A 13,291-nucleotide genomic window follows, 5' to 3' on the forward strand; every position below is an offset into this window, starting at 1 on the left:
TATGTTAGCGGAGGGTGGAATTTATGTTGGCGAAGGGTGGAATTTCCCTGTTCGTAACCTGATTACATAAGGGCCATCTGGAAACGCACGCATAGACGCAAGATACATTTGCGCAACAGACACTTATCCTGCACCCTGCAGGGGCAAGGTGAAAAAGTCAGTCGTAGAAGGACGGATGTAAAAACTTGTATCTACTAAGTGTAAACGGGGTAGATATAAATTGTTAAAATTGAGTGTTGTTATTAGTTAATAGTTAGTCGTCCTAAAATCAACAAGAATAGTATCTTTACATATATATATTTGAATGAGAAAAACAAAACTACCGGAGGCTACCGAGTGAGATCCGGAATTTTTAATCTATTAGCTTTAGTGCTTGTTAAAGTTTCAGTGTGTGCTTAATGCTTCAAAATTTGCTTCCAGTTATGACCCATGTTTGTAGACTGCACTAATCACAAATATCTTCGCATTGAGTTGAAAGTGGTCATGAGTTAAATTGTGGGTATGAATAATCTGTACATTACTGAAGAAAGATACCTAATTAATATTAAATTCCTAGTCGTACTACGTGTGAAATAGACATCGGCTGCATTACTGTATTGTCCCTTATTTCAAGAGATATTTTTCGGAAGTTGGCTTAGTCCTTCTTTAGTTCTAGTATTCATTAACCCATGAACGCCGTTCCCACTACTGCAGTGATTAATTGAAATTCTTTTGTAGAATTCTTCAGCATACCTTGTAATTCTTTATGATTTATCGTATTTTAGGGACATTTTTCTATGAAAATTTAAAGGAATTGTACGAACACGTTCGTATATTCTATCATGAATTCAAAATTTTAATCAAAATTCGCACTTTTTTTGAAAAGTTATACCCTAATAATGGTTGACAACTAAAAACGAAATTTCTTCTAGTAATCACTAATTTGGGTTTAAAAGAAATAGAGAAACGCGGGAGGTCATTCTAGCTTTACGGGTAATAATAGACAAAACGACAGAAAAAAGAAAGAGGGCGTACATAGGATTTGTAGATTTAGAAAAAGCTTTTGATAATGTTAAACGGGACAAGATATTAAATATACTTAAAAATGTAGGGATCAATTACAAAGACAGAAGAGTGATACTTAGTTTGTATAAAGAGCAACAGGCAGTTATAGAGATGGGACTGCAGCGTAGAGAAGTAAATATTAGGAAGTCACCGCTACTTTTTAATCTATACATCGAAGACGCGATCAACATCATTAAAGACAGTACAACTGTAGGAATAGGTATACAGGTACAAAAGATGAGTATGCTTAGATTTGTAGATGATACAGCAGTATTAGCATCTAGCAAGGAGGAGTTAGAGATAGCTTTAAATAAAATGGAAGCGGTATTGACAAAACAGTACTGTATGAAAATAAATAAAAGTTAAACAAAAATGCTGGTATGCAAGGGAAGAAATATTAGGGAAAAGGCGACTAAAAAGATAGGATAGGAAAAATTAGAAGAAGTGGCCGATTTCAGGTACCTAGGAAGTCAAATAAGTCAGGACGGAAGGAGTAGTAAGGATGTAAAAAGTAGAGGATAGCGCAAGATCGAGTCGCCTTCAATAAAAAGAAGTCACTTCTATGCTCGCGAACGATTAATTTAGAAATTCGAAAAAGGTTGTTAAAAGTGTAAGTTTGCAGAACGGCGCTGTACGGGTGTTAAACATGGACAGTGGGCGCAGCGGAAAAGATAAGGTTAGAAGCGTTAGAAATGTGGTGTTACAGGTGAATGATGAGGATACCTTGGGTAGAGAAGGTTAGAAATGAATAGGTATCTCTTTCTAATAATAGGAGAACAGAGGACTCTATGGAAGTCAATACGAAATAGGCAAGATAGGTTAATGGGACACCTTCTCAGGCACGATGGTCTAGTCAGAGACATATTAGAGGCAGAAACGGAAGTTAGGAGGGGTAGATGTAGACGTAGATTAGATTACTGTCCGCAGATAGTTAAGGATATGGGTTGTTCTAGTTTTAGGGAAATGCGAAGATTAGCACAGGATAAGAATGAGCAGAGGTACGTGTCCGACCAGTCTTAGAACTGACGACCTTATGATGATGATGAATCACTACAATGCGCTAAGTCGATACTGTTGAAGTTGAAAATATTTGCCACTTTATCTTTATTACCAAGAATAGCAATAGACACACTCCATACATTATTACGTCGGTCAAATATGATTACCCCATAACACAAAAATTATTACATATATACGCATTATTTGTTTTTATATAGACCTTCCCTCCAATATTTAAAATCAGGAATTTTATGAATAAACCCATGATAGTTCTTGACTGAAAGTCACTATTTGATAACTCACTTATTGACTCACTAATCAAAAATTTAGACTACTTCTAGGTGACGGAAAATTAAAAGTTGGTATCAAGGTATATCATTAGGTGAAAGTATACAAAAGAAAAAATATGAATTTTGTAAATTGTCGATTTTTGATAACACTATTGGTACGGTTAGTTTCAAGTAATAAATAACTTAATTTCTTATGCTTCTTATTTTACACGTGCCTACATATACTGTTCGTTTCAAGAAGTTTGAGATATGCCCCTGCCCTTTATTAGGATGCGCCGTAGCAATTCCCAATTCAATCATACTTGTCTGCGGAGCTCATTTCTCCACCGATCATCGAGCGAGAACTAGACAAAAGTGTATAGTACCATTTCTAAAATTATTTAAACTGCCTCGTTAAAATTTAAGAATATGCTTTATTTAAAAGGATATTTAGCCAAAAATAATAACAAGTGAAGGTTAGAAACTTTATAAACTTAACGTTCTACACACCTATAAAACTTTTGCTTTGTTTTCTATTGTTAATTTATATACATTTTTGTTTTAAGAAATTGCTAAACATTTTCGTCTAGTGCTCTACAGTTCCAGTTGATCTCCTAAGACCGCCCATAGAGAACCCTGCTCGTTCAAGCTTGTTTCAACTGTTTCTGTCTTGCTCACGCCTAGTGTGTATTCTTTCTATCTTCGCGCAGATTTCTTCAAGGTCACAATTCTAACAAATTGAAATAGACTGTAGTTTAACACCTCACTGAGGCGTTCAAAAATGTGAAAACTTTTCAAAAATTGATAATGCATATACTACATGTTCCTCATTATGTTAATAGCGCATAAAACTCCGTTCCCACCGGGTGTCCCACGACATTATACAACTTGTTTAAGATTGTACTTCACATAAATGTGCAACGCTCAACGCAAATCGGAGTAAAATCTTCAAAGTAGACCTTTTTTGAAGGAGTATTCTCACATTGCGCCTTTTTTGTTTCAAAGTATCTAAAATCGGTGTAAAAGAATAACATACCTGTTTCTTATCAGTATGTTTGGAGTACAATTCCTGTATAAGGTCGTCAGGAGGACTCCTTTTTCTACTTTGTCCGTCCTTGTCGGGCTGATTAGCCAGAGGACGTGTACTGGTTTGGGGACCCAGTTCGACAAGAAACTGAACATCGGCCCGGTCTCCCAATCGGAATCCATACCCCAACCTAGAATCAGTTCCTTTTTTTATGGTTGGGATATTTGAATATATGATAGACAGTATCGACGGAACCTCATCCGGAACGATGAGGGCTTGAATATCTGAAATTAAAATTACAGATAACATTTTAGTTTTTGGGCTCGAGTTGTAAGCATTATTCATAATCACAAGTACTTTTAAAAGATTTATTAACTTATAGAAATATATATTATACAATCCTAATAAAATGATTAATTCAAATAGATCTTATTTGGAAATGGTGCATCTCATTCGCGAGGTCTCATAAGTTGTGTATTTCTCGCAAAACTTGTAAAATTACGCTTTAATAAAGGACTTTATAGTTTATCTTTTATTCTTATTTATGGAAAGGGGGTTCTTAGAAGGACTTATTTATTGGGTTTAGAATATCCAATATGTCCGATTGGAGTCCAATCCATAATAGAGTTGGATACAGTCGTTAATTATAACTTTTGCAAGTAACGACTATATTACTTTTACCTTGAAGGTTAGGTTATGGGTGGAAGGGTTGATTTGATCAAATATCAATTCACAGTAACCCTCGCTAATACCGACTGGTGAGGTATTTCCTTGGTCTAAGTTTTCTGCAGTTTCTCTCGATCATTTAGGGAATTCTGAAGCAGCAACGCTCCAAAGATAATATTTCACTTCTTTTCTGTCTCCATATCATCTCTCTCAATGTATCTACCTGTTACTAAAAAGATGCTGAAGAGGTTCTTCCATCCTACCCTCTGGCTTTGCATCAGAGTGTGTGTCGGAGTGACTGCCTACTTACTATCATCTATAGTAGCCTAATTAAGAGTTAAACACTAGATTTGAATGTCATCTAGAATATGGACAAATTTTAGGGTAGTATTAGGATAATGGGGGTTATACACTCCATTAGGAACAGAGGGTATATACAGAAGATTAAAATACCTTATTTTTTTAAATTACATCATCGAGATAATTTACATAAATGTAGACTTCGATATATTTAGTTAGTTGGAACAGATGTAGTGGCGGACTACGGCAGAGTAGTTATTTGAAATATGAAAATTTATGTAATTTAATTCAAAGTGAAATTCAATTAAGGGCCTTCAATGTTACCTTCGAGATTATTTAAAGGTCAAATAATCTATTTCATTGGAATACATAAATTTTGACTTCCGCAATGGAATGGTCGGGAAATTTCATAATCGGAAATCCTTTTGAAGCTGATTTACTCTCAATTTTTCATATTCCACTTGTATTGCAGTAGACAATATTTGTCAATTTCATTTCAATTTGTTATCCCTTTTATTTCAACTTACATGTCCGTCTTTCTTTAGTCCAATTAAATAAAGAGGCGAGATTATTCTTCTGTAAATTTTTAAGTTTTCTATCTCGATGATGCACTTAAAAGAAAGAAATACGGGCTTACACCCTCTACGTCTACTCTCCAAATTTTTCTTAACTTCTACAACCGTTTAAGCTTGATTTTCACTATGCGTAAGTTGACGGCCAATAACCGCCCTTCATATGCTCTTATATAACAATGACCTTCAGTTTTTCGCCAATTTTTGACGACATTTAAAAAATACTACTCCTTTACTGGAAGAAGACAATGAGGAGATGAAAAAGAAAAGGAAAACAAGTAAAGCGGAAATATAAAATCTTTTTCGATATTTTTTCTTTTCCATTGCTGTCACTATAATGTTTTTGGTTTAAATTATATAAACACTTATAAGTTTGTACTACAAGAATTAATTTTTTGTATTTTTACCTAATAAAATCACCTATTTGCTGGTTACTAACAGGTTATATAAATTTCTTCAAGTTAATGAGGAAGAATTGTTGCTGTTGTCAAAGGTGGCGGTTCGATGACCGGCGTAGGTGTCACAACAGCGACAATTTCCCCTCATTAACTTGAGGTAATTTATAGTGGATTATGGATAAAAAAAAGATGGATTGAAAGTATTCTACTTATCCAGGAACGACCCTCTCTAGCAGACAACGTCACGTCATTGTTTTTCAGAATATCTCGTGTCGAACTTGACTCTAACCTGTTAACTTAAAAATGGATGTCATGTGGAAGTCTGGATCCAATTCATCCACAATTCTTTTTATATAGTGGAGTGAATATTATTTTCGAGCGAACAATTAGTTGCTAATATGTGGATATTAATGTCATGGGAAAACCTAAATAAGTACCAATTAATGCATTCGCAACACCATTTAAAATGTAACACAATAACAAAGTGGCACAATGTAGGTGCTAATGCTGTTATCCTTCCAACTCCTAATTTATGGGAGTTTAAGTAGTTTTTTTAATTTTGTATGCAGTTCCTACTTTTTGTTACAATTATTTGAAATGGTTTTCAACTAAAATCTGGTTATTTACGATCCAATATTCCGACAAGGGTCTTATTTGTGTTCAATTAACTAGCTTATTAATGACTTGTTGAGATAATTAAAGCCTAGAGCAAGAAACAAGTTTTGCTATTGAAATTTGAACGATTCGAATTTATAATTTTATTGAATACCCAAATTGTTCAATATCTGAATTTTTATAAATGCATGACTCTGAATAATCAAATATTTAAATATCCAAATATTCAATCAAATATTCGTAAGTATATTCAAATATTCAAATATTCTAATACTCGATAACTTACAATATTGCATTAATTTTGATTCGAAAACAAACACTTATTAAAAAAATTGGAACTTGGGAATTATATACAAACAAATATGTGAGTCAGAAAACCTTAACCTTATATTTGAATAGATATTTGAGTATTCAGATATTTGGATAGCCAGATACTTAAAAAATTGAAAAATTAAATATCTGAATATTCAAAATTCTAAATTGGATATTTGAATAATTGAATACCTATCTGACTATTTAAATTACAAACAATTAGAATGCAATTTCGAGACCCAAATTAGGGGAGAGCAAAAGCATTGTTCCAGTCAAATGGTTGCCCCCTTAAAATGAAGAAATTCAATTGGCTATTATTTTTTTATTGTAATGAACGTTTTAAGATATTAAACAGAAACAATTGGTTTTTACATACAACAAATTAGAATTTAAATGTAAGTAATTGCGGTGTAAAATAATATAATTAGATTATTACATACACACATACATGCAACCTGTTTTTCGCTCATTTAGCAGTTCCGCTTATTCTGTAATAGTTTTAGTTAGTTATATTCGCCTATGGTCCACAGGCTAAGCAATTGACTACATTTTGCCTTTTGACAAACTTTTTGACCGATTTCTTTTATCTAATATCTACTTTTGCATTCATATATTAATTGGTTAAACAAGTTATATAAATAAAATAATTCGAAGTGGACAGTATTCTGTCAAAACTGCCAGACGCGGATCGCGATTTCGATCTTTTTGGATCTGATCAGCGCGTCGCAGGCAGCTCCGACAGAACACAGGTCAACTTTTACCTGCTGTCTTAACAGCGCGTTTTAGAAAAATGTAGCATCATACTACATATTTTATTCGATTGTGGTAACGTGCCTATCACGTAGTGGTTAGCTACGCCGGGATTCGTTTCAGCAAGTAGATATCAGCATACGTAATCCTAAAATGTAGCATCTGACTACAGATGGCGTTTACCGCGCCATTTGTGGTATTTTCTAAGCTATATTAAGGTTATTCTTGGTTATATTTTGGTTGTCTCCGCCTCCGAAAATTACTGATTATAAATTGTAAAAGTATCAATGATTTTGTCGATTTTTCTGTATAGTGCTTTGAAGTATTATTTTCTATTTTTTAGTTTGTACACGTAGGTATAGTCTTGAAGTCGGTTTTTGTTTTCTTTTTCTAAAGATTCACTTTACTTTTAAATTTTTACGGTGTATATATTCTTTATTTTTATTGATTTTTTCAAAAAGCGATTTCGATAAAATTTATATGGCACCATCTCTGAAGTCTGACCTACCAAACAGAAAAAGAATCATCGAAATCTAAAAATATACAGTCGAATTGAGAACCTCCTCTTTTTTTGAAGTCGGATAAAAATTATAACAAAAATTTAAAACTTCCTTTATACTAGCAAGATCAAGATTAACATCGAACGAACAAAACCAAGACCGAACGAACAAGACCAAGGCTAAAACCAAGATCGAATATGCAAGAACAAGACCAAATACAAAAAAAAGAAAATTTTCCACTGTTTGAGGGATCTACAAGAATGTTTTCGGAGTAAGTGTTCTTTGTTCCTATGTCTAGAAAACATATTGTTGAAATATAGAGATAAACTATTTTTTTTCGATACATTTCTTACTTCTTTCAAGTACCATTTTGTTCATTAATCGTAAAAGGTCAATTTATGCTTAGGAGGAAGGATCAATGTATGCATTAGAGGAAGGGTAATTTTTCGAGTTTTCACAACTCTCACAACTGTGGACACTATTTTCTTTAAAAGTGATGACAAGCTGGCATGTATGACAGAAAATTTAAAAACCTTTTAAGGCCATTATTGTGTCTTAGAAGAGATATTAAAAAATACGTAAGTATCAGATCAAATGAGCAAGACCAGGACTGAGACCGAGACTATATTAGCAAGAACAAGACCAACAATGAGATTACATCAGCAATACTAGGTAAGACCAACACCAAGACTAGAGGTATTTGAGCAAGAGCAAGACTGAATAAGCAAGAACAAGACCAATATCAAGACTGGGACAGTTTTGGTCTTGGTCTTTCTTTGCTCGACACTACGTTGATGTAAAAGCTAGCCAGTAATTACCAACAAAACAATGTAATTCTTATTGGGGTCGTCCATAAAATACATCACTCAGAACTTCACCCTTTTGGAGCCCTTACCCATCCGTTGTCACGTAAGTTACACATTCATCGACCCCCCTTGACAAACAAATTCCCAAACACTTACATATGTACATTTGCAGACTTTTAAATACTTGATAATGACTTTCTATGAATCATTTTAAGAACAGCCAAGTTAAGAAAAAATTAAAATAAAATTGATGAATAGTGATCGCCACATTTCCTTAAACTCCCTCCCCCATTGTCATTTCCCGTAAGGCTAAGCGGGGTGTCCATCTCCCTATTTGCGAACGTTTTTTATGAACGTCCCCATTGTATTTCTCTTAATTCTTAGTTGGAGTTGCTGTTAAAAGATCACATTGAAACACTTCTTGCACGTGATAAACTCGGTTTAAAATGCTGTACATTTTTTCGGGTGCAGTAATGATTTTAAAAATATCAAAATTGGATTTACCGCCCTGCATTTTCGAAAATCGTCAAAATACTCTTATAATAAACCTGGAAATAACGCCTTGATGTTTAGCTGTATGTTTAATAAATACTTTGTATATAAGCGACTTCTTTATAATATCGTTTATGTTTTCCTCATTTTTACGGGCCTGATAGTTCCATCCTTTAATTAGGCGTTTTAGCAATTGCTTAATTCCAAAAAGTCAGATTTTGACAAAAGAGTAAGCGCATAAATTACGTATTATCAGAAGTGTCGACACGTGGACCATCATTACATAACGACTGTCATCATAAGGTCGTCAGTCCTAAGACTGGTTCGACACGTACCTCCACTTTTTCCTATCCCGAGCTAATTTTCGCATTTCCCTAAAACTAGAACAACCCACATCCCTAACTATATGCGAACAATAATCTAATCTAGGTCTACTTCTGCCCTTCCTAACTCTTGTTTCTGTCTCTGACTAGACCTTCATGCCTGAGGAGGTGTCCTACCAACCTATCTCGCCTATTTCATAGAGTCGTCTGTTCTCCTATTCTTTCTAATACCTCTTTATTTTTAACCTTCTCTATCCACGGTATCCTCATCATTCGCTTGTAACACCACATTTTATGATATATGTCGTTTATATTATGTATTGATATAGTTTTTACGAATCTACTCAAAAAACTAATAGAAACAGTTCAACACTAAAATGATGTTCGACCATTACCAAACCTAAAATTTACCTATTTAAAAAATAAACTCACTCAAGTAATTGCAGTAGAGAGAAAACACCTTTCATCCTTTAACTATTACAAAGCTTGTATGTGAACCCTTTGTTTTTGTAGTCCTTTCTTTATTTGTTATGTACCGTAAGACCCCGCTTAATCCGTAGGTTACGTTCCATCAAAGTAGAGCGTAATGCGAAACAACGCTAAACGAGGCTATCTTAAGATATAAATAATGGGGTTAGGGAAAGATGGATAGAAAATTGGTTAGGTATTAAATTTAATAATTATGTTTTTTTTTAATAAAAATAAAACCAAACATTTATTTCTTATTAAAAAAAAAAACAATATAAACGAATATACTTATAAAAACAAATAAAATTCTAAGTAAGTCAGATCATTCAGTCTATTCTGTTTCCAATTTTCTGCCTTTTTGTCAAGAAGGCATTTAATGTAGTTTGCGTTTTCCTTTTGCGTTCTGTTAGAAGTTGTTGATAAGTGGATAAAGCATCTATAACACCCCGTCTTGCTATTGAACTCCTGTCAAAATTTGGATCATTTTCAACAAATTGGTCCATAATTTTAGTTATAGTGGTTAAACTCCTTTCTACAAACGCCATCGAAAGTTCGTTTTGCTCTTCTTCGAAATCACTACTATCAATTTTCAAATGATAAAAATACGTCCGCACAGCACCGCATCAAACAAGAAACACAACTACACTGTTCAGGATATGTTATGTACATATTTGGAAACCAAGCACTGCGCACAATTTCGGGGAATCCTCGGGTTGAAATAAAAGAGCGCTAAACCGAAACAGTGCTAAACGAAACAGCGTTAAGCGGGTCTTACTGTATATGGATAATGCATAGGCATGTCGCAAAATAATAATAAAAAAAAATAAACCACTGTGAAAATGTCAGGATGATTGCGTCGGTCCATAAAATATGAAAACTAGGAAAAGATCGTATGTGCTGATAGAGATTTACAATTAGACAAAATCCTAATCAAGAACTCTTTGATTACACTAATTTACAAAATAAAAAAAAAGGTTAATGTTAGGTTAGGTTAGTTGAGAAAATAAGAAAAAGGTTATGTTCGTCCAGTAAATTTTAAATTATTTTATTTAGTTACAGTTCTCAAACGTATTTCTTTTACCTTTATCACGTCAAAGATTAAAGTTATGATCATATTGTAATATTCGTCGGTTTAACAAATTGAATTTTAAAACTCACAACGACAAAAACTATTTATTTACACTAATTATTATTGAACTTAAAAACAATATTGAATTATTACTAAACTTCGGTAATTCTATTTATTTACAGTACTGTTACTAAATCACTGTTCACTGCGCTGTCAATTTATTTCTAGATTCACTTCTGCAACGGTCAATTTATTTCTACTCTACTTCGGCCATCGTCTCTTCCTTTTTATACTTCCTTGCCTTCTTTCGGGAACATTCTCCAGCCGTCCAGAAAAGTCTCGTTTTCTTTGAACTGTTTAATTGCTTTCCCGGAACGCAGGTACGACACACACGTTTACAAATACGGCACACATGAAGAAAAGCGCCCGCGGCTAGTCGGCGAATCGATAAGCCGCTCACACACACGTATGGCCGATCGCACACAATCACGCTCGTGGTCGCTACAATATTTTATTTTCGGACTACCTACAATTTAGTTCTTAATTCAGTTTAAAATTTTGGTGCAGTATGGTGCTGAGTTAAACGACTTTTTGAGTAATAAAAAAATCTATAGTTGGTAGCAATTTCCGCAGGGGGCGTTTTCCGCCTATAACTGTTTCTTAGACTATCAAAAAGATGAATAATACTCATATCGGATCGTCGTAGAAGTGGTGCCAAGTATTTGGTTGCAGACTCTGCAGATGTCAAGAAATATCTTTTATGGTTTTATGAATTCCTGAGAGATTAGTCGGTGAAAAATAGTGATATTAGCATTTGTGATAATAGCATATTGTTCTGTTTAAGGTTGCCGAAGCAGTGGTAACAAGATGAAACCGGAAGTTGTATATCACAGGTAAATTGTGGTAGTCGCAAGAAGTGCTTTTGTTTCATAAGTTGGAAATTATCTTTTAAAGTTTAATCGATTTGATGTTATCAGTTCCCTTTACACTCAATTTGAATTGTGTTTTCAATCTTTTAAAGTAATAAAGAAGACGTTTAAAATCTTCATTGCCCCAAAAAATGAGTAATTTTTCAGTGGCGTCAACAAATAAATTTCTTAAACACACAATGCTTTCTGTTACAAAATTAAAAAATAGAGATATAGTTTTAAAAAGTTATATCTATATAACATTGCTTTGTATTACAGCAACAGTTCAAATGCTAGAAATATTAAATATCTCTTTCATAGTTTTAAATCATCTATCTGAAAAGATCTTCTAGAGTTTGATGATTCAAGGATACAAGCTTGGTCAGGACAAAAGTGGACCTAAACCTGCTGCAGGTATCAATTGGATTAGGTATAATTGGTTCAGTATTAACTTATTCCAGAGATACGATGCCAGTCAATTTCTTCTTACGTTTCAGTAAACAAAAGAAAGAACATGACCACCTTCGTGTTGACTTTTTCTTCCGTAATTTTATGATCTTTAACTTAACTGCATTTTTTGCTGTTTTCCATAAAATATGGCGGGAATACTGTAAATTTTATTGGCATATACTTTCAGGTAAATTTGAGAGTGGAAATTTTTGGTTTGTCTTTCCTCTAGGTCCAGCTTTGTCCCGATCCCATCTCATGCTTTTCTGAAAACTGCCCTAAACTAACCGAAGTCATAAAATCGTTTGAACAAAACGAAACATCCCTCAAAAGCTATAAATTGGACTTATTGGACTTACATTATTCTATTATTTATACATGAAAAGATGAATGAAGGAATATATACGAAATACGCCGTATTTTTCAAATTTTTGCCGCCCTTTGCATGCAATAGAATATCCTGATGCTAGGTTATTAATTCGCTACTATTGTATAAAATATAACATTATAACGTCGTTATACTTCTAATAAAGTCTTAGTAATGCAAAACAGTTGTTGTTAAGTGTTNTACTTGCACACATTGGACTATTTTAACTAATTAAATGCTGATGAATCACCAATTGCTTTTTCCTATTCAAATAACCGGAAGTTGCAAGAGAAACCCACTCTTTCATTTATAATTAATATCTAATACGTTAAACTGTAATTAATAAAAACACTTAAAGGTCACATAAGAATTGTAAAAGTAAATAGTAAAAGTTGCCGCTTTAAAAAGACAGTAATAAATTCATTACACGCATAAATCGGCAAACAATGATTAGGTTTAATTAATTCCTGTAAGTTACTATACATACGTTATATAAACCGGAAAAAACTTACCCAAAATTTGCACTAAAGTAATGAAGATGACCTGGTTACTCATATAAATCATTCTAGATGCTTTTAAAAGTTCCTACACAAGTAAAGTTCATATACTCATAACGAGCGAAAAAAGTTCTTGGGTTTTTAAAAATTTCGACACAGCACACGATAATCACAAATTGATAACGGACATTCTTTCTCGCGCTCAGTTGCTGTTGTCTTCGGCGTCAACGAGTAAATTGCTTCACCAACTGGGTCAAGAAATCTAAACTTTCGCTCGCCGACTGCGTTCCTCTGTCTACTTACTAATGACCGGTGGTACCAAATTTAACTACACCTACAGGTGATTATAATTCTAACTATAATAAAATCGAATGTTTTCTAACGCAAACGCTCTTAATGAGCATGCTCCACTTGACTTACACAAAATTGGAAATTTTATAACTAATAACTAATCACCTTCTT

At 33.6% G+C, this 13,291-nt stretch overlaps 1 protein-coding gene across 1 annotated transcript in view; it reads right to left on the reverse strand.

The window, feature by feature from the left end:
- The window catches only part of LOC108739941, a 30,032-nt gene extending 16,741 nt beyond the window's left edge, over nucleotides 1-13,291 (reverse strand). The window contains exons 1-2 of the mRNA XM_018474070.1: nucleotides 12,845-13,291; nucleotides 3,349-3,623 (exon numbers count right to left, since the gene is read on the reverse strand). Of these exons, the coding sequence (XP_018329572.1) occupies nucleotides 3,349-3,623; nucleotides 12,845-12,896 (327 nt within the window). The 5' untranslated portion in view covers nucleotides 12,897-13,291. The remainder of the gene's footprint in view (nucleotides 1-3,348; nucleotides 3,624-12,844) is intronic.

This window comes from Agrilus planipennis, unplaced genomic scaffold (genome assembly GCF_000699045.2).
Source record: "Agrilus planipennis isolate EAB-ADULT unplaced genomic scaffold, Apla_2.0 scaffold26, whole genome shotgun sequence".
NCBI classification, from domain to species: Eukaryota; Metazoa; Arthropoda; class Insecta; order Coleoptera; family Buprestidae; genus Agrilus; species Agrilus planipennis.